Source organism: Ranitomeya imitator, chromosome 3 (assembly GCF_032444005.1).
Source record: "Ranitomeya imitator isolate aRanImi1 chromosome 3, aRanImi1.pri, whole genome shotgun sequence".
Lineage (NCBI taxonomy): Eukaryota > Metazoa > Chordata > Amphibia > Anura > Dendrobatidae > Ranitomeya > Ranitomeya imitator.
The window spans coordinates 670,188,025-670,210,241 of NC_091284.1; the positions used below are offsets into that span (position 1 = coordinate 670,188,025).

Genomic DNA, 22,217 nt, shown 5'->3' on the forward strand with positions numbered 1-22,217 from the left:
CAAGCAAGACAAAAATCAAAATAGCAAGCTGGACAGAAAAATAGCAAACCAGAGAAAAACAAGCAGGAACTTAGCTTCAGCTGGGAAGACAGGTCACAAGAACGATCCAGGAGAGAACTAGACCAATACTGGAACATTGACAGGTGGCATGGAGCAATGATCTAAGTGGAGTTAAATAGAGCAGCCAGCTAACGAATTAACCTCGTCACCTGTAGAAGGAAACTCAGAAGCCGCAGCTCCACTCACAACCACCAGAGGAAGCCCATGGACAGAACCAGCCGAAGTACCATTCATGACCACAGGAGGGAGCTTGACAACAGAATTCACAACAGTACCCCCCCCCTTGAGGAGGGGTCACCGAACCCTCACCAGAGCCCCCAGGCCGACCAGGACGAGCAAAATGAAAGGCACGAACCAGATCGGCAGCATGAACATTGGAGGCAAAGACCCTACCATAACCCTTCCACTTGACCAGGTACTGGAGTTTCCATCTCGAAATATGAGAATCCAAAATCTTCTCCACCACATACTCCAACTCCCCCTCAACCAACACCGGGGCAGGAGGATCAACGGATGGAACCACAGGCGCCACGTATCTCCGCAACAATGACCTATGGAATACATTATGGATGGCAAAAGAAGCCGGAACGGTCAAACGAAACGACACAGGATTGAGAACCTCAGAAATCTTATACGGACCAATGAAACGAGGCTTAAACTTAGGAGAGGAAACTTTCATAGGAACATAACGAGACGACAACCAAACCAAATCCCCAACACGAAGTCAGGGACCCACACAGCGCCGGCGGTTAGCGAAACGTTGAGCCTTCTCCTGGGACAATGTCAAATTGTCCACCACATGAGTCCAAATCTGCTGCAACCTATCCACCACAGTATCTACACTAGGACAGTCCGAAGACTCAACCTGCCCTGAAGAGAAACGAGGATGGAAACCAGAATTGCAGAAAAACGGCGAAACCAAAGTAGCCGAGCTGGCCCGATTATTAAGGGCGAACTCAGCCAAAGGCAAAAAGGACACCCAATCATCCTGATCAGCAGAAACAAAGCATCTCAGATATGTTTCCAAAGTCTGATTAGTTCGTTCGGTTTGGCCATTTGTCTGAGGATGGAAAGCCGAGGAAAAAGACAAATCAATGCCCATCCTAGCACAAAAGGCTCACCAAAACCTCAAAACAAACTGGGAACCTCTGTCCGAAACGATGTTCTCCGGAATGCCATGTAAACGAACCACATGCTGGAAAAACAATGGCACCAAATCAGAGGAGGAAGGCAATTTAGACAAGGGTACCAAATGGACCATCTTAGAGAAGCGATCACAAACCACCCAAATGACCGACATCTTTTGAGAGACAGGGAGATCCGAAATAAAATCCATAGAGATATGCATCCAGGGCCTCTTCGGGACCGGCAAGGGCAAAAGCAACCCACTGGCACGAGAACAGCAGGGCTTAGCCCGAGCACAAGTCCCACAGGACTGCACAAAAGAACGCACATCCCGCGACAAAGACGGCCACCAAAAGGATCTAGCCACCAAATCTCTGGTACCAAAGATTCCAGGATGACCAGCCAACACCGAACAATGAACCTCAGAGATAACTCTACTAGTCCATTTATCAGGGACAAACAGTTTCTCCGCTGGGCAACGGTCAGGTCAGGTCTATCAGCCTGAAATTTTTGCAGCACCCGCCGCAAATCAGGGGAGATGGCAGACAAAATTACCCCCTCTTTGAGAATACCTGCCGGCTCAGGAACACCCGGAGAGTCAGGCACAAAACTCCTTGACAGGGCATCAGCCTTCACATTCTTAGAGCCTGGAAGGTACGAAACCACAAAATCAAAACGGGAGAAAAATAGCGACCAACGAGCCTGTATAGGATTCAACCGTTTGGCAGACTCGAGATAAGTCAAATTCTTGTGATCCGTCAAGACCACCACGCGATGCTTGGCTCCTTCAAGTCAATGACGCCACTCCTCGAATGCCCACTTCATGGCCAACAACTCTCGATTGCCAACATCATAATTGCGCTCAGCAGGCGAAAACTTTCTAGAAAAGAAGGCACATGGTTTCATCACCGAGCCATCAGAACTTCTTTGCGACAAAACAGCCCCTGCTCCAATCTCAGAAGCATCAACCTCGACCTGAAACGGAAGCGAAACATCTGGCTGGCACAACACAGGGGCAGAAGAAAAACGACACTTCAACTCCTGAAAAGCTTCCACAGCCGCAGAAGACCAATTGACCACATCAGCACCCTTCTTGGTCAAATCAGTCAGCGGTTTAGCAACACTAGAAAAATTACTGATGAAGCGACGATAAAAATTAGCAAAGCCCAGGAACTTTTGCAGACTCTTCACAGATGTCGGCTGAGTCCAATCATAAATGGCCTGGACTTTAACAGGGTCCATCTCGATAGTAGAAGGGGAAAAAATGAAACCCAAAAATGAAACCTTCTGAACTCCAAAGAGACACTTTGACCCCTTCACAAACAAAGAATTCGCACGAAGGACCTGGAACACCATTCTGACCTGCTTCACGTGAGACTCCCAATCATCTGAGAAGACCAAAATATCATCCAAATATACAATCAGGAATTTATCCAGGTACTCTCGGAAGATGTCATGCATAAAGGACTGAAATACTGATGGAGCATTGGAAAGCCCGAATGGCATAACCAGGTACTCAAAATGGCCCTCGTGCATATTAAATGCTGTTTTCCATTCATCGCCCTGTTTAATACGCACAAGATTATACGCACCACAAAGATCTATCTTGGTGAACCAACTAGCCCCCTTAATCCGAGCAAACAAATCCGACAGCAGCGGCAAAGGGTACTGAAATTTGACTGTGATCTTATTAAGAAGGCGGTAATCAATACAAGGTCTCAAAGAACCATCCTTCTTGGCCACAAAAAAGAACCCTGCTCCCAATGGTGACGACGACGGGCGAATATGACCCTTCTCCAAGGATTCCTTTACATAACTCCGCATAGCGGCGTGCTCTGGCACAGATAAATTGAACAGTCGGCCCTTAGGAAACTTACTACCAGGAATCAAATTGATAGCACAATCGTAATCCCTATGAGGAGGTAGGGCACTGGATTTGGGCTCATCAAATACATCCCGGTAATCCGACAAAAACTCCGGGACTTCAGAAGGGGTGGATGACGAAATAGACAAAAATGGAACATCACCATGTACCCCCTGACAACCCCAGCTGGACACAGACATAGATTTCCAATCCAATACTGGATTATGGACCTGTAGCCATGGCAACCCCAAAACGACCACATCATGCAGATTATGCAACACCAAAAAGCGAATATCCTCCTGATGTGCAGGAGCCATGCACATGGTCAATTGGGTCCAGTACTGAGGCTTATTCTTGGCCAAAGGCGTAGCATCAATTCCTCTCAATGAAATAGGATACTGCAAGGGCTCCAAGAAAAAACCACAGCGCCTAGCAAACTCCAAGTCCATCAAATTCAGGGCAGCGCCTGAATCCACAAATGCCATAACAGAATAGGATGACAAAGATCAAATCAGAGTAACGGACAAAAGAAATTTCGACTGTACCGTACCAATGGTAGCAGACCTAGCGAAACGCTTAGTGCGCTTAGGTCAATCGGAAATAGCATGAGTGGAATCACCACAGTAAAAACACAGCCCATTCCGACGTCTGTGTTCTTGCCGTTCAGCTCTGGTCAAAGTCCTATCACATTGCATAGGCTCAGGTCTATGCTCAGATAATACCGCCAAATGGTGCACAGCTTTACGCTCACGCAAGCGTCGATCGATCTGAATGGCCAAAGACATAGACTCATTCAGACCAGCAGGCATGGGAAATCCCACCATGACATCCTTAAGGGCTTCAGAGAGACCCTTTCTGAAAATTGCTGCCAGGGCACATTCATTCCACTGAGTGAGTACAGACCACTTCCTAAACTTCTGACAATATATTTCTACCTCATCCTGACCCTGACACAGAGCCAGCAAGATTTTCTCTGCCTGATCCACTGAATTAGGTTCATCATAAAGCAATCCGAGCGCCAGAAAAAACGCATCAACATCACGCAATGCCAGATCTCCTGGCGCAAGGGAAAATGCCCAGTCTTGAGGGTCGCCACGTAACAAAGAAATAATGATTTTCACTTGTTGAACAGGGTCACCTGAGGAGCGAGGTTTCAAAGCAAGAAACAATTTACAATTATTTTTGAAATTCAGAAACTTAGATCTATCCCCAAAAAACAAATCAGGAATTGGAATCCTAGGCTCTAACATCGGATTCTGAACCACAAAATCTTGAATGTTTTGTACCCTTGCAGTGAGATTATTCATACAAGAGGACAGACCTTGAATGTCCATATCTACACCTGTATCCTGAACCACCCAGAGGTTAAGGGGAAAAGAGAGACAAAACACACTGCAAAGAAAAAAAAATGGTCTCAGAACTTCTCTTATCCCTCTATTGAGATGCATTAATACTTTGGGCCACCTGTACTGTTATGACCTGGTGGTAAGGACAATAATGGACCTAGTGGTTAAGAGCACACGGAATGACCTGATAGTTACTAATAATATAGGACGAGCTCTGAGACGTGGGAACTCTGCTGACCGCAATCCCTAATCCTATCACACACACTAGAAATAGCCGTGGATTGCTCCTAACGCTCCCTATGCAACTCGACACAGCCTAAGAAACTAGCTAGCCCTAGAGATAGAAAAATAAAGCCTACCTTGCCTCAGAGAAATTCCCCAAAGGAAAAGGCAGCCCCCTGTTGTGAATTCTGTGGTCAAGCTCCCTCCTGGGGTCATGAGTGGTACTTCGGCTGGTTCTGTCTATGAGCTTCCTCTGGTGGATGTGAGTGGGGCTGCGGCTTCTGAGTTTCCTTCCTCAGGTGACGAGGTTAAGTCGTTAGGTGCTGCTCTATTTAACTCCACCTAGTTCTTTGTTCCTAGCCTCCAGTCAATGTTCCAGTATTGGTCTTGCTCTCTCCTGGATCGTTCTTGTGGCCTGTCTGCCCTGCATAAACTAAGTTTTGCTTGTGTTACTTTTGTTTGCTATATTTTCTGTCCAGCTTGCTATTTTGGTTTTTCTTGCTTGCTGGAAGCTCTGAGACGCAGAGGGAGCACCTCCGTACCGTTAGTCCTTGCAGAGGGTCTTTTTGCCCCTCTGCGTGGTTGTTTGTAGGTTTTTGTGCTGACCGCAAAGCTATCTTTCCTATCCTCGGTCTATTCAGTAAGTCGGGCCTCACTTTGCTAAAATGTATTTCATCTCTGTGTTTGTATTTTCATCTTAACTCACAGTTATTATATGTGGGGGGCTGCCTTTTCCTTTGGGAAATTTCTCTGAGGCAAGGTAGGCTTATTTTTCTATCTTCAGGGCTAGCTAGTTTCTCAAGCTGTGCCAAGTTGCATAGGGAGCGTTAGGCGCAATCCACGGCTACCTCTAGTGTGGTATGATAGGATTAGGGATTGCGGTCAGCAGAGTTCCCACGTCTCAGAGCTCATCCTATGTTAGTAACTATCAGGTCACTTTGTGTGCTCTTAACCACTAGGTCCATTGTGGTTCTGAATCCCCTGTTCATAACAGCCCCCCACATATAATGACTGTGAGTAAAGATGAAAATTACAAACACAGAGATGAAATAGATTTAGCACAGTGAGGCCCGACTTACTGAACAGACAGAGGATAGGAAAGGTAACTTTGCGGTCAGCACAAAAACCTACAAAAAGACCACGCAGAGGGCGCAAAAAGACCCTCCGCACCGACCCACGGTGCGGAGGCGCTCCCTCTGCGTCCCAGAGCTTCCAGCAAGCAAGACAAAAATCAAAATAGCAAGCTGGACAGAAAAATAGCAAACCAGAGAAAAACAAGCAGGAACTTAGCTTCAGCTGGGAAGACAGGTCACAAGAACGATCTAAGAGAGAACTAGACCAATACTGGAACATTGACAGGTGGCATGGAGCAATGATCTAAGTGGAGTTAAATAGAGCAGCCAGCTAACGAATTAACCTCGTCACCTGTAGAAGGAAACTCAGAAGCCGCAGCTCCACTCACAACCACCAGAGGAAGCCCATGGACAGAACCAGCCGAAGTACCATTCATGACCACAGGAGGGAGCTTGACAACAGAATTCACAACAGGTTGGGTAGGAAGTTAGTCAGAAGCTGACTGGGTTGGATTCAGGCAACATCCCGTGGCAGGGGGTGTTGCAGGGAGAAGAAACAGGGGGGTCCCTGTCGGGCGTGGGAACCTGGCAGGTACCTAGCGAACAGAGCAGAACATTACGGAACCGCGCCTGCACTACCTTGCGGCGGTATCCTAAGAAAGAGACACGAAGCGAAGGGTATTGTGGAACAGTGAGATACGAGATCAAGCACAAAGGAGAGCCAGTAGGAGTCGTGTCGTGAGACCGAGGCAACATCCTACTGAGGCGCGTAGCCGGTGGCCGGAACACCGCGGAAGTAACTGACTCTATGCCTTACTTCGAACTCTGCAGGACAGTTAATTATAGGTTGGCTGTCTACCTTAAATTTCCTACGAAGACATAGGGGGCAACGCGTGGAGAGGGGCGTCTCTAGGGTCCCGGAAGAGCTCCGAGACTTCCCGTCATACGGGTGCGTCCTAGCCATAACATATCTGGGGACGAGAAACTAGCAACATCTGGAACAAGAGAGAGAGAGAAAGAATTAGAAAGAACGAACGAACGAGAACAGAAGTTGTGAGGACTATTCCGAATGCTCAGCAGGGTAGCACTACAACACACAGGCGCTAGTGGTAGGTACTGATTTCCACCTGCAAAGGGAACTCTGGAAGTGCCCATCGGACCGGCTGGTCTCTGATAGCCCTGTTAACCGTGCTCTGGATTGCGGATCCTGAAGTCTTCAGTAAAGAGGTAAAGAGACTGCAACCTTGTGTCCTCGTTATTGTCTGCACCTCACACCATCGCCATCTACATCACTGGGAAGCCCTGGGGACATACTTCTCCTGTGGGAAGGTATACCATCTAGCTGCCATTCCATCACCCCAGCGGACCCCAAGCAGCGTCGGTCATCCTGACCGAACACCACAGGTGGCGTCACGAAACCTTGACAGACTCCTATCATCTTTTATTGGACGCCCCTTAGCAGGGTCACGGACTGGGTCCAGCCACCGTGACAACCCCAGAACTGAGACAGAAAAGACCGGTACCGAATGACCTGTGGCCCTGTGTCTGGGGGCGATCCAGAAACAGTAGGTGGGAAGATGTGTTGAATGGCTCAGTTACATCAAGGGTGCACTGAGCACCTGTGCTTGGTTTGAACAGCCATTTAGTTCTGACGGATTCCCTTTAAGTGTAGAAAGCCATCTGAGTCAGGCCACCTTGTCGTGGCAGGTGGGCTTACCTTTGGTTATGTAGTGTACGTATACAGCGAGCATGTCACTAAAAGAACCCATTTCCTAGTTTACCATTCCTTTTTTACTTACTTCCCAGAAATACAACAATGACTGGTGGATCGGGAGGCTAGTGAAAGAGGGGGGAGACATCGCCTTCATTCCAAGCCCTCAGAGGCTAGAGGCCATTCGACTGAAACAGGAGCAGAAAGCAAGGTACATTCTACATTCCTTAATTATTTCAATAAGACACATGGTTAATTGCCAAAGTAATATTCTTTTCTTGTATTCAGGCGATCGGGTACCACTTCTGGCTTGGGAGACATGGTCTCAATCAATCGGCGTTCGCCTCCCCCATCAATGGGTAAGGATTGTTTTTTTCCTAGAACGATAATTTTGGAGAGAATACTGTTTCATAATAACAATGCAGCGGACATTTTTCTTAAAGCGATTGTCCCACTAACAATGTACATTTTAAATAGTAGATAGGCAACAGTTTGTTAGGCCATCCCTGCATGTGTTGTGGCTGCTCAACAGCCGTGAGACGTTCAACCACGTGGTCACAAACATATTATTCGAGCACGCCAAAGACACTCGGTCACCAAACCAGGATAACCCTTTATCCGATCACTTATGCTCATCACTATTTATGATCTCTGACAGTGTGCCTCACGATTTCTGCCTCTTATTCATTTTCTCCCTGCTGTACTGAGTTAGGCTACGTTCACATTTGCATTGTGCGCCGCTGCGTCGGCGACGCAACGCACAACGCAAATAAAAACGCAACAAAACGCACGCAAAAACGCTGCGTTTTGCGACGCATTCGTCGTTTTTTGACGAAATTTGGACGCAAGAAAAATGCAACTTGTTGCGTTTTCTTGGCCCGACGCTTGCGGCAAAAAAAACGTATGCGTCGCACAACGCAGCACAAAAAGACGCATGCGTCCCCCATGTTAAATATAGGGGCGCATGACGCATGCGTCGCTGCTGCGTCGCCCGACGCAAACCCGACGCAAACACGCATAACGCTAATGTGAACGTAGCCTTAGTCAGTACAATGCAGTGTCAGGATGAGGCTCCCTTCATGTCTGTCCGTTATGACGTGTGCACAAACCAGGAAATGTGTCCTTTATTAACTGTGATCGCTTCCAATGACTCTGTTACTTCATTCATTCTGCTGCTATTGCAACTACAAATGCAGGAGAAATTTCCCAAGAGGAAATTAATAAACACAGCACTGGTCTTATGTCAGTGAAGCATTTATTTTTCCATCTTTTTTTTCTTGTTAACACAGTATATACTGTATTTCAGCCACAGTGATGCAATTATTCCACCTTTGGTTTAAGTATGCCATCAGTTTGTGACTGAGATCGGTTGCAACCTCCATCAATTATGAGAATATTGTTTGGAGCACCTCATCCCCTTCTGCTTTTACCAGGCACAGTGATATCTTCATCCCAGCACTGTGTTTGGTATGGCATTACAGAAGCAAACCCGTCACATTCACATGTATAAAGCAGAAGGGATGGTGGCACCTTTACTGAACACTCCAGTGCGGTGTCCATTGTCAGGATGTTCACCTTTAGGACGTGGCTGCACACTATGTCCTGAGGCTGGATGCCCTGAGGACCCTGCGCTTCATTGTTTTCCTAACTTGTTTGAACTTCTGCAAACCTAAACGGAGGTCTCATACACCTGGTCCTATCAGAGCTACAGTATATACCACCCCAAAGTATGCAGAGATGTAACGCAGCACCCACAGATGTCTGTAAGCCGATACTATGGCTCTTTATGTCTTCATTTAAGCATGCATGGTTTTGTCATATTGATTAATATAAACGTCATGGCACTTTCCAATTTTGGATGTATTAAGGAGATGCTCTCCCCCACGAACCTTGCTTCTAGGTGAGAATATCTACATAACTTGGTGCTTTCTAGAGGCATAGTGTACCGGCACACATCTAATGCCAACTTCATGCACCACTGTACCTGCTCCTTGGCTTACCACACAGGTTAGCGCCAAGTCTGCCCCAAAAGGTGTTCTTAAGTCACATACCGCTTTCTATATGAGGCGTACCCATTAACTTATTTATTAGGACATTGTGTCTTTGCAATAAGACTAAAGGGAAATTCTGTCAAACTGTAATCTGAGATTATTCCTGATGCTATGTTTGTCAGTCCAGGAATATGGTAGAGGGTGAATATTTAGTAGGCCTTCTAAGTAACTTTATTTCCCTCTGTAAGTCTATAATGTGACTAACATGTTCTTAATATCCATGCTTTTCTCCCCAATAAGCCAAACAGAAGCAAAAACAGGTGAGTTTTCTTCATGAAGATAGCACGTCTAAATAGAAATGTGAATGACCAGACATCAAGGATGTAGTGCAGTGCGGTTTATAGGGAAGCGGCTCCAGATCGGCCGTGCAGTATTGCTGGGGTCTGGTGCTTGTAGTGGGGAAGGAAATACTAGTTATATTTATATGGATCGTTATGTAATATTAAAGTACCCGTTAGGTGTATTTGTTAATACTTCAGCACTGGAGTGGTATCACTAATGTCCGTTCCTATGTAATAAGTATTTTACTATCAGTCATGGTCTTTTGCTGTACTTGGTGCTGCTCCGATCCCTGTGATTGGACATGCGACCTACCAGATCACTCAAGTGTTTGCTGAGCAGAGAAGACGTCACTTCCCAATGTAAGGGTAGGTGCACATGACCATTTCCTCTCCATTATAAAAAAGTGGCATTAGTTTTTCTCTGAGGTGGAGAGGAAAAAAAAGCTTCTTTACCTTGTCCATTCTGTCAGTCTGTGAAAACCTGACCACACTTAAATATCATCCAAGTGCTGTCCGATATGATTCATGGACTCATAGATTTGCATTGACGATTTTGAGCCAACACTCGAATCAAAATGTGACATGTCTCCGATTTTTTTTTTTTCCTTGGACCACTCAATTCGAGGAAAAATGGGACATGTGCACAGCCCCATAGAATACATGGGTGAGAGTGCTATCCGTGAAAACCACAGATAGCACTCGGCCAATATAATCGGTGGTGTGCTCGAGCCCTATGACTGAGACTCAGAACAAGGCTTTCATAGACGTGTACTGGGCAAGCTAGTGACCGTTGGTTATGACTTCCAGTCAGTCACAGTTTAGGTCAGAAGGTGATGGAAAGGAATCGGAGCAACTCCGGAAACAGACATTAGTAATACCACTCCAGTGCTAAAATATTAAAAATAGCCACTAATACCACCTGTAATTTTACATCATGCTACAGTTTGCATTGTATCTACAGTATTTATAGCAAAGGTTGCGTTTTATTCTAGCAGATGACATAACAGAATATCTAACCTGATTAAAGCACAAGACGGTCTGTGATATGAACAAAAAAAAAAGCATAGTATACTGCCCTAAACACGCCGTTAGCCTAATGAAAAGCACATAAATGTTGGATTGCCTAATGGATGACATACACACAATATCAAAACATGTACAAAAAAAATAGTAGTAACATAAACCAACTATAAATTCTTAATTATGACAATGTTAAAAGCTTTTAATACATATTATTATTATTATTATAATAATTGTATTTATATAGTACCAACATACTCCACAGCACAATATATTATTGTATAAGGTGCAATATTGGCAAAAAGCCAAATCACCGAGTTAAATAGTAAATATCCCAGTAAGTGCACATAAGTGGTGGAAATCCTCCAGCCATATGACAGCATGCATGACCGTACAGCCTGGGGCATGGCATTGAAGACTTGCTGTGATATGACAATGTGACAGCCGTGTCACTCACATCTAATGTCATCTTTAGTCGCTGTATTTGGGGATTTGTGTTCCTTTTAACCCCTCCACGCCGCAACTCTTTTTCATCTTTGTATTTCTGGTTTTCGCTCCCCTTCTTCCCATATCCATAACTTTTTTATTTTTCTGTCAATATGGCCGTGTGAGGGCTTGTTTTTTGCAAGACGAGTTGTACTTTTCAATGACACTATTGATTTTACCATGTCTTGTACTCAAAAAACGGAAAATAAAATCCAACTCTGGTGAAATTTAAAAAAATGTGCAATTCTACAACTGTTTTGGAATTTTTTTTTACCATTTTCACCAAATGCTAAAACTGACCTGCCATTATGATTCTCCAGGTCAGGAGTTTGTAGATACCAAACATGTTTAGGAGTTTTTTTTTTTTTTTTTATTTAAATGGTGGGAAAATATCCAAAGTTTGTTAAAAAAAAAAAAAAAAAATTGTGCTATTTTCCGATTTTTTTTTTTAATAGTTTTATTTTGAATGGGGGGTGATTTGAACTTTTATATTTTTTAAAAAATGTTTAAATATTTTTAAACTTTTTTTTTTAGCTTTTTGCATGCTTCAATAGTCTCCATGGGAGACTAGAAGCTGTGATAACCTGATCGCCTCTGCTGCACACAGGCGATGATCAGATCGCCTGTATGTAGCGAAAATGCTCACTTGTTGTGAGCACCTACCACCAAGTGGGGTCACCGATGGGCGGGATTAGTGATGTGCCCCGGCGCGATCACATCAAATGCTGCTGTAAGCAATTGACAACCGAATTTTATGGGTAACAGCCGCAGGTGGATCACAATTCCACCCGCGGCTGTTGCTGGCACATGTCAGCTGTTCAAAACAGCTGACATGTGCCGGGAAAGACGTGGGCTCAGCGCCGAAGCCCACATCAAAGGGAGGGACATGACATGCACAGTATTAGTACGGCGCATGTCATGAAGGGGTTAATTGTTGCATGTGTAGGAAAAAAAGTTCAAATACAATTAAACCCAAGTTTTTAATTTAGATTGGAAAAGTACTGGAAATGTCCGGCAAGTAATGCCGATGCTAGATGTTAGATGCTAGCTGTTAATGCTAGATGTTGTTCGAAATAAAGTTACACATAAATGTAAGTAGTCTTGAAGTTAGTGGACCCCAAAGCAGAATCTCCAACAGGACCCTTAATTATCATAGGTCTTTAAAAGTAATAGTCATTTCTTGTGGGCAAAAGGGACATTTTGACCCCCCCTTAGGCTCCAGGGCGTTGGTACGATTGCAACCCATGCACCTACTGTAGTTAAACACCTAAATGTAAAGTAACATTTCATTATACTGTAAATGATAGCTACTGTATGTTATTATCTGTAGATGTACAAAAGAATCATGGCTGGAGTGATATTGGTATAATAACTGCTGATATCTGCAAGCTCTTATTCCACTTCTGCACACTGGGTGATTGCAAAAGACAATTTGTAAATAGATGTGCTGGAGAATGAGCAAATCACTAGACAGCACTTTGCTATCATCCAGTAATCCATCCACCAACCCCTAAAAATTCAACTGACATACCCCAAATCATAGCGCTATTTTTAGCGAAAGTCACCAACAACCCCAAGTATGAAACCACCCTTTTTATACAAATTCCAGGTCAGGAGTGTATGTTGGCCTTTTGGCATAGTTACAGAGGCGCCTGTCCCTTCCCCTTAGTTTATAGGATGAATTTATTTGTTATATGACTCTTCACCCTATATTAACCACTTAATGACTATCAATAAAGTCTACAATGGTCATTACGAGGTCTCATTTTAAAGCCATAGTTTCACCACACTGTAGAATCAGTCCTGCCTGGGTGTCCTGTGCTGCACTGGAGCCCATGCTGGCGGTCTTATGACAGCTTAGGCCGTGCTCTAACAGATGTGAACAAACAAACCTCCAATCCAAGGCATTTAACCTCTTTATCGCCACTGTCAAGAATGATGGCAATATAATCAATGGGGCCTCATTATGTTGACCAGTGCATCAGGTTTTCCAGTGATGCAAGCGGGGACTGGGGAATACCTGTGCAGTCAGTCTTGAGGACCTTGAAAGGACACTAGGGTTGTCCATACAATAAATCTGCTGTTAAAGCACTCACATAATAAAATAAGACAGGACGTAATGTATTGCTATAAATGGTTTGAGGTGTAATCTAAAACCTACATACAGGTGGACAAAATTGTTGATACCTTCTTGTTACGGTAAGTAAGAAAAACCCACAATGGTCACTGAAATAACTTGAAACTGACAAAAGTAATTTTCAATTTCAATTTACTGAATATCAACTAATGAAAATCAAACATTGCTTTTGAATTGTTGTTCGAAAAATGTAATAAAGCAAACTAATGAAAATGCCCTGGGCAAAAATGATGGTGCCTTTAACTTAATATTCTGTTGCACAACATTTTGAGACAATGACAAATGATTTCTGTAACTCTCATTGAGACTTTTGTACCTGTATTTTGGCCCAATCCTTGTGAGCAAACTGCTCCAACTGTCTCAGGTGTGAAGGTGCCTTCTCCAGACTGCAGGTTTTATCTACTGCTGACATTCAATAGGATTTATATCAGGGTTATTGAAGGCCACTTCACAATAGTACAATGCTTTGCTCTTGAATGTTTTTTTGCTGTATTTTGGATGATTATCCTGGTAGAGGATCCATGACCTGCGACTCAAAACAGATCTTCTGACACTGGGCAGCACATTTGGCTCCTGAATGATTTGATAGTTTTGAGATTTCATTGTACTCTGCACAGATTCCCTGTGCCAGATGCAGCAAAGAAGCCACAAAACATAACCAAGCCTCCTCCATGTTTCACAGTAGGTGCAATGTTCTTTTCTTTCTATGCTTCATTTTTTTGTCTGTGAACATAGAGCTGATGTTGCTTGCCAGAAAGCATTAGTTTTGTCCCATCTGTTCAAAGCACATTCTCCCAGAAGCTTTGTGACTAGTCAATATGCATTTTGTCAAATTGCAGTCTCTCTTTTTTAAAATGTATTTTTAACAGTGGTGTTCTCCTTGGTCGTATTCAATAAACTCCACTTTGGTCAATACAGTAATGGATAGTGTGTACTAACACTGATATACCTTGACCCTGGAGTTCACCTTTAATCTCTTTTGAGGATGATCTGATCTCTTTGTTTACCATTTTTATAATCCATTTCTTGAATTTGTCTTCAATTTCTCTCTTATGGCCACATTCAGGGAGGTTTGCAACAATCCCACGGATCTTAAACTTTTTAATCTGTGCAACTATAGTAACAGGAATATAAAGTAACAAGAAGATGTTTATTTTGAATAGCCTTGGCTTTATTTGCTCCATGTACAGTGTACACACCATGATACCAAACAGCACAGTGACTACTTTTCTCATTGTATACAGGCAGACTGCCTGACTGATTACAAGTTTAAAGACACCTGAGATGCTAATTAGAGGACACACATTAGTTTAACTTGTCCCTATGGTCAATCTTTTGTAGGGGGTACCAGCATTTTTGTCCAAGCTATTCACATTAGTTTTTTTTCTTTAGCCACAATTTAATAGCAATGTCTGATTTTCATTAGTTGATATTCAATAAATATAAATTGAAAATTACTTTTGGCAGTTTCCAGGTATTTCAGTGACCATTGTAGGTTTTTATTACTTTAACAGAAGGGTACCAACAATTTTCTCTAAAGCTCTTAAATCAAACATTGTATTACATACAGAAACAAATGCCAATGCACTGGAATTAATGATTCCTAAAATACAACTTTATTACATAAATACATATGGTAGTAGAGACACTCTTTAAAAGCACCCCAATAAAAGGATAATGAATAATGCTCCATATTGCAACCAAGATATAACCATGTTAAACAGTATGAAACAAAGACACATTGGTGGATCTATCATACTCTCTATTTGAGGATGCCACATCCGATAATCACTCATTAAAATTAAAATTATTATTATTCAGTAAGTTTAACAAGTACCAAATAATGGCTAATACCCGTGTGCTAATGCTATATTAATCTGCCATGTGCATCATACTGTCCAGTACACTAACACGTGTATTGCAAATTGGGAAATAAAATAAACTTTTAATTAACTTCATACAGCAAATATTAAGGTGCAACGTGCAATTTAGTGCAAAGTGAACAACAAAAATACTCCTATCGTACTTCTTGTAGCAATGGATTGTTACTTCCAATAGGTGGCACTAGAGTTCTAGTCCTCTTCCTCTCTGAAGAGATAATTTGCATAGTGAATGCTATAAGAAGTACGCTACATTGCTACAAGTATCTTTGTTGTTTACTTTGACTAAATTGCACGTTGCACCTTAATATATGCTGTATGATGAATATTTTTAATAGTTAATTAAAAGTTATATTTTATTTCCCAATTTGCCTTAAGCCTACTTCCATATTTGGGTTATCAGGTCCAATTCCATTCCAACATGTGTATTGCTTGCCACTTCTTTAAGGGGTGACATTCTGACCTCAGGGACATCAATCAAATTGAGTTGTATTTATGGTTTTGGCACCATGACTATTTGAGTGTTTGGCTCCACCTCCGGGACTTTTAGTAATTAATTTGCATGCATTGCATGAGGGATTACACTTGTTATTTGCATAATACAGGTACATATTGGCACAGAGAAGCTACAGGATAAGCCGTAGTAGTGTTTTACTGATGCAAGAGGTAGTGACTGGATCCCTTTAAGTAAAAACGATTTAGCGTTTGCATAGATATGTAGAGCAGGGTTTGGATGTACATTGTCTCCAGTGAAATATTAATTATGTACTGTAACCACAGAACACTAATTGCTATGGCAAGATGCTGGCAGGCGTTCCATGAGGCACTTAGCACACATCTGTTAATTTGTACGAGGCTTCAGCAAGACTTGCTAAACGGATCTGTTTGCCTTTCAGGCAGAGCTTGTTGCACCATATGACGTTGTTCCATCGATGCGCCCAGTGGTCCTTGTTGGACCTTCTCTCAAAGGATATGAGGTACAGTCACTGAGGAGGCACGGGCTACCAAGGAGAAATATGAAGGGCCAAATAATGTAGAAGAAACATGCTAATTCAGTTTTCTTTTTTTTATGATTTTTTTTTCTATTTATTTATGTTCACATGATTGCATATCGTGATTTATTCTAATGAGTCCACAAATCTGGAAGAAGGGGGTAATCAACCACTGATTTTCTGGATCATTAGAATATCTCAAAATGCATTACTGAAATTTGGTTACCAAGAGAGGATATGTCTGTCTTTTAATCACCTTATCTGTCTTGATGCTCTTATTGTTCTAATTTTTTTTTCAGAAACAGCAGAAAAAATTAAAATTGCAAAAGAGTGCTGGCTGAAATCATGCAGCCTGTGATTGATACAAGCCACCCGTGCATTGGGCAGCATGTATCAGCTGTCAGATTCCCTGTAACATATTTTATATGTCTAACATGAACATAAACTGAAATATACATTTGCTTATCAATCAAATGGTCATAAGTTTTATCTTAAAAAAATAAATGAAGGAAGTTTGTGGTCTCAAACCCAGAGGGTACAAATGCTTAGTTTGCCATACAAGCACCACAAAAGAACTCTAAACCTATGGCACAATTTCTCTTAAGGTACCTTCACACATAACAATTTCAATAACGATATCGTTGCTTTTTGTGATGTAGCAACGATATCATTAACAAAATCGTTATGCGTGACAGCGACCAACGATCAGGCCCCTGCTGGGAGATCGTTGGTCGTTGGGGAATGATCAGGACCTTTATTTGGTCGCTGATCACCCGCTGTCATCACTGAATCTGCGTGTGTGACGCCGATCCAGCGATGTGTTCACTGGTAACCAGGGTAAACATTGGGTTACTAAGCGCAGGGCCGCGCTTAGTAACCCGATGTTTACCCTGATTACCGTTGTAAAAGTTAAAAAAAACAAACAGTACATACTTACATTCCGGTGTCTGTCCCCCGGCGTCAGCTTCCCTGCACTGTGTCAGCGCCGGCCAGCCGTAAAGCAGAGCACAGCGGTGACATCACCGAAGGACAGACACCGGAATGTAAGTATGTACTGTTTGTTTTTTTTAACTTTTACAACGGTAATCAGGGTAAACATCGGGTTACTAAGCGCGGCCCTGCGCTTAGTAACCCAATGTTTACCCTGGTTACCAGTGAACACATCGCTGGATCGGCGTCACATGATATACTGAACATGAGGTTTTCAGTTTAACATTCTGATCAGACTGTATGAAGCCCACTGCCACTTCACGGCAAACCTCGTAGTGGGTCCTATCGCCCTAACGGAGCGGAGCCGCGTGGCGACCACCGCCACAGCGGCCATGCACCAGCAGGGCGGATGGCCTGTTGCCCCACAGCACCAATGCTGCGAGACTGAGCCCCCATGACTCCAGACCGCGTTGCCCCACCAGCACAAAGCCACAGCAGCAACGGCCGCCACACAGCACCAGCACCAAAATGAAAGGAGCATTGAAACTCACCTTCCTCCAGCTCTTCAGTGAGAGCCAAAATGGGCTAGACCCCATTTTGGGATGTGCGGTTCATGCTCTTTTTTTTCTTTTTTGTAATAGCCGCCGGGAACTGAGCTGCATGGAGAGAGTTAGGAGACTAGTCAGATAGGCGGGACCCTAGTGGCTTCTCACCGCCTGCTGCCAGTGACTGACAGGTTTCTCTCTGTGTGCACCTATAGGTAGAGACCTGTCTCCCATACCGCTCTGTCCCCGGCGGCTGTTAAACTGTTTCTCTCTGAATCACCACAGCTTTTCAGAGTTTTTCATACCTAGCTGAGATTATACAGCCATAGGCCACATTCACACGATCAGTATTGGTCAGAATTTTACCTCAGTATTTATAAGCCAAAACGAGGAGTGGAACAATCAGAGGAAAAGTAGAATAGAAACATATGCACCACTTCTGTATTTATCACCCACTCCTGGTTTTGGCTTACAAATACTGAGGTAAAAAACTGACCAAATACTAAATGTGTGACCATGGCCATAGTGTGATACATGCTGCCCATGGATCAGGCAAGATGTGTCAGCTTTCAGGTTCTCTTTTACAAGTCAGGCCCTATGTATGTGAAGGTGTACATAGCAATTTCATCAGCACTTGGGGGGGAGGGGGGCGTTTATATCTCCTACATACAGTGTATTTTTGCTGCGGCTGTCTCTCGACTTTAAGGAGTTGATATGACAAATGTTTTTCTGCAGATATCCTCTGACTTATGATCCAGCCTGATGTGTATACCCAAATGTATAAGACTCTGGAATCATGCATGGTCCCACAGGGCCTCTTCCATAAAGATTTGTGAGAGCAAATATGTGAACTTTTCAGCTTTCTGTAGAAAAAAAAAACAATAAATGAAGAAGAATAAGAGGCTGTTACTTCAGGCAGGCATAAGTACTGGGCTTACTATGTAGCTATGGTGTGCCCGCTCAAGAGTCCGTTCTGCATCCTTAGTTTGGAGATAATAGAATAATAATAATTAATCATAGTAGTAATAAGTTAAATTCTCCTTATCGAGTACATATTTGTGCAGAACAGTAATATTGACTGCATGAAGAAGAATCGAAAAATGTAATTCATTCTTAGAAGAAAACATTTAGTCATTTGTTATTCAATAAACTAGAAAATTGGAACAGAGAAAAAGAAAATGGTTGATCCAAAAACAAATAATGGTGTAGATGTTACATTGTAATTCCGCCTCAGCAGTTTGCTCTCTTTGCAGTTTTTTCATAGCATCAGCTAACTTCTTAGGAGCCTGGAAATACACTGTATCAGCAAAGCTACTTGTTTAAATGATTCACTATTGTTCATGTGGGAATTCTAGTAAAAAGGAAAAGATCTAAACAGCCAAAGTCTGAATTCTGTAGCTGTACTTAGATCCATAGTTACACAATAGGTGCCGATGGTGCAGTATAAGGCTAAGGGGGTCACAAGACCTTATTTTCTTTTATCTGAGAAAATCAGTTCGATTATGCTATTCACACTCTGAGTTTGATAAGAGTGTGATTATAGTGTGATCTGATTTTCTCAGATGTGGAGGTGATGGAAAAAAAGTCTCAATTTTTCTCCATTCTGTCAGTCTGTGAAAATTGGACCGCACTCCGGTGTTGTCCGATTTTTTTTTTGTGTGTAAACCCATTGATTTGCATGGCCGAGTGCGATCCAGCTTAGAGAGTCAAGCATGCAGTGATTTTTTTTATCTTTTTCCTCGGGTATTAGTCAGAGGAAAAAATTGGACATGTGCACGGCCCCATAGAATAACACTGACCAAAAATATGTTTGTCTGCACAATCCACAGTGGCTTGTGACGAGGGACTATAGACCCTATGAGCATTATTTTACGCTGGCTATTGTGGTGTTCATGGAGCTCTCCGGCAGGGTAGTGGGGTACTCGGTACCGGGTCCGGTCTTAAAGGGGATTCACGGTGGCTGAGACCCAGTCCATGGCTCTGGGTGTCCAATAAAAGGGGAACAGTCTTTAAAGGGGTATTGTAAATAAGTCTGTTGTGACGCCACCTGTGGTGTTCGGTCAATAGTGGGACCGACGCTGCTTTAAAGGGGTCCTCTTGGGGATGTTGTCGCAGCAATGATGGTAACAGTTCCCCCAGGTGAAGCGGGGTCCCCAGAGGTCCTGAAGTGTATGGCGATGATGGTGTAGGCCGGTAAAATGAGTAAAGGACACAAGTTATAAGTCTTTACCTGGTTTACTGTAGTTAGCAGGTCACAGTCCAGGGTACCAGGCACGGGTAATGGTATGGCCCGGCCTGCTCAGAGGCATTGGGAGAATCTCCTTCCCAGTTGAGGTATGTGAGCCTTTCCAACTAGCGCTTGCTGTATATGAGGTCCCTGCTGCCTGAAGCTTTCTCTATTCCTCCTGTCCTGAGACAGGTACCTGCATGACGGGCAGCTTGAGCCATTTTACAGGGACTCTATCATGCCCCGGGCTCCTCAGGTGCTGCTGTGTCTCAGGTGTAGTGTGGGCCAATCCCATAAAGTTCTTACCCCTCCGGTTCTGCCAAGTGTCCTACAGTTCCACTAAGGCCTCAGATTCCTGGTACCCGGCTGCTGCACTCTGGCTCTGAGGGTGTCCTTCTGCTGTTCCCCTCTGAGCCCTTGTTCTCTCCTTTGCTCCTTCCCTTCAGGTTATCTCTCACTCCTTCCAGAGGCCGCAGCTCCCTCGTGGCTGCTCAGCCTCTCTGTCTGCACTCAGTTCCAGACTTCTTTCTTCTATCTCCCCTCTTGGAGACTGCCTCGCTTGGCCTCCCTGGACCAACTGTCTAGCTCCTCCTCCAGGTGAGGATACATATAGCTTAGGGAAGCTCCCCTGAATCCGGGTTCTGAGCTCCCCCTCCTGGCCTGGAATTGGAATGTGTTGTGTGTGAGTGCCTTACCTGGGAAAGAGAACTCCATTGCCTCCAAGCATGACATTACCCTCCCCGAAAGGAAAGCAACATCACTGCAACAACCAGTCACCTGGGGTGCTGCATTCACACCCAGACTTCCTAGTGAGGTTGAAACCCATTCACAGTAAGAACTGTTTGAATCCAGCACTTTATCAATTGTATTCCTTTTTATGGGTAAATATGTATGTTGTTGCTTGAATCTAATTATATATCTATATTATTATGTTGCATCTGTGTTTATAAAGGATATTGATATTGAGCATGATTATCAATTTTGCACCTTATTTTTTTTTTTATTTTGGAATTTTCGAAATTTTGGGATTAACGCTAAATTTTTACCTGTTTGTAGAGAAGAAAACCCCAAACCCCCAAGTGTCACCATAATGTACAAGTTTTGGCACTTGGCTTTTTGGGATGCATGATGCTGAAAGTAACTTGCGGAGGTGGCTCTGGTCTCTGGATGCTGGGTTTTCCAACAAAGGGCACTGATAGTGCGCTCTACTGCCGGTTCATTACTGCTGATCTGAGCTGGTGAGAGAGCGCACTGTCATTGTGCACATTGCACAGGGACTAGCCCAACCACTGAAACGAGCATCACTACTGACATTTCATTTCAGGAAAGCAGCAGAGGCTATGTTTGAGTATCCCAGAATCCTAAGATTCTCAAACAAAACATCATTAAAAAAAAGGCAGATATTGTAGTTAGGGAAGGATAGGGAATTTTTAATTAAAGTGTACTAGAAAATGGATTAGATTATGGCGCCAATTAGATAGGGATTTAGGATGAAAATTAGTTTAGATTTCAGACCACCCCTTTTAATGTGCCAGAAATGGAAAATAAATTATTGATAATATGAGATCACTAAACAATGAATGGATTGTTATAAGAAGATTGGCAATATTTAAAAAATGCCTTCTTGTAACCCGTGCCATGCCATTTTATTGTTTTTTCATTGTTTGGTGAGACTTATAATTTATATACTTCCCACTGAGTGTAGCCAGGCATGGCAAACAGGAAATAACTTGCAGCCTTCCCTAGATCAGTGGCCGGCCTGGATACTGGCAGACAGATTTTTCCCTCATTTATCAGTGAAATTAAGCTCACATCCAGTCAAAGTCAATAATTTTCATTCTGATTTGTTGCCAGCATGTCATTAAACTTTAAAGACTCTGCAGCTGCCCAACAATGCCATTTTTGTGACAGAATGGCATAAGCACTGTATTCTCTGTTTTTGCATTTAATTATTACTATGTGGAATGAAAGCTTTAGTAACAAGCTTTATATCAATAAAACAAATCCTAAGTTTTTATTTTACTTAAATTTCAATAGTTGTATTCTCATCATCAAAATCTAGCTTTATATATGACAAAATGTTAAAAGTTAATCCCTGGTCACATTTTATTAGAAAAAAACAAACTGTAATGTACTCGCCCTCTCTGGGACACCGGTTAGTCTCGCCACTGCTCTTGGTATCTGGCATTGGCTGCGGTGCTGATTTCTCGTCAACAGTCCATCAGCCAATCGGTGTGGTCAGTGGCTGCGAGTGAGGCCTTCCCATG

At 43.3% G+C, this 22,217-nt stretch overlaps 1 protein-coding gene across 4 annotated transcripts in view; it reads left to right on the forward strand.

Moving 5' to 3' along the window:
* The window catches only part of CACNB3 (calcium voltage-gated channel auxiliary subunit beta 3), a 236,927-nt gene that overhangs the window by 198,185 nt on the left and 16,525 nt on the right, over positions 1-22,217 (forward strand). For 2 of the 4 annotated variants that reach the window (XM_069758333.1, XM_069758334.1), the window contains exons 4-7: positions 7,497-7,612; positions 7,690-7,760; positions 9,693-9,712; positions 16,153-16,233. In XM_069758333.1, the coding sequence (XP_069614434.1) occupies positions 7,497-7,612; positions 7,690-7,760; positions 9,693-9,712; positions 16,153-16,233 (288 nt within the window). Of the gene's footprint in view, positions 1-7,496; positions 7,613-7,689; positions 7,761-9,692; positions 9,713-16,152; positions 16,234-22,217 lie in introns of those variants that run through there. The other 2 variants (XM_069758336.1, XM_069758335.1) reach the window with 2 other exon arrangements.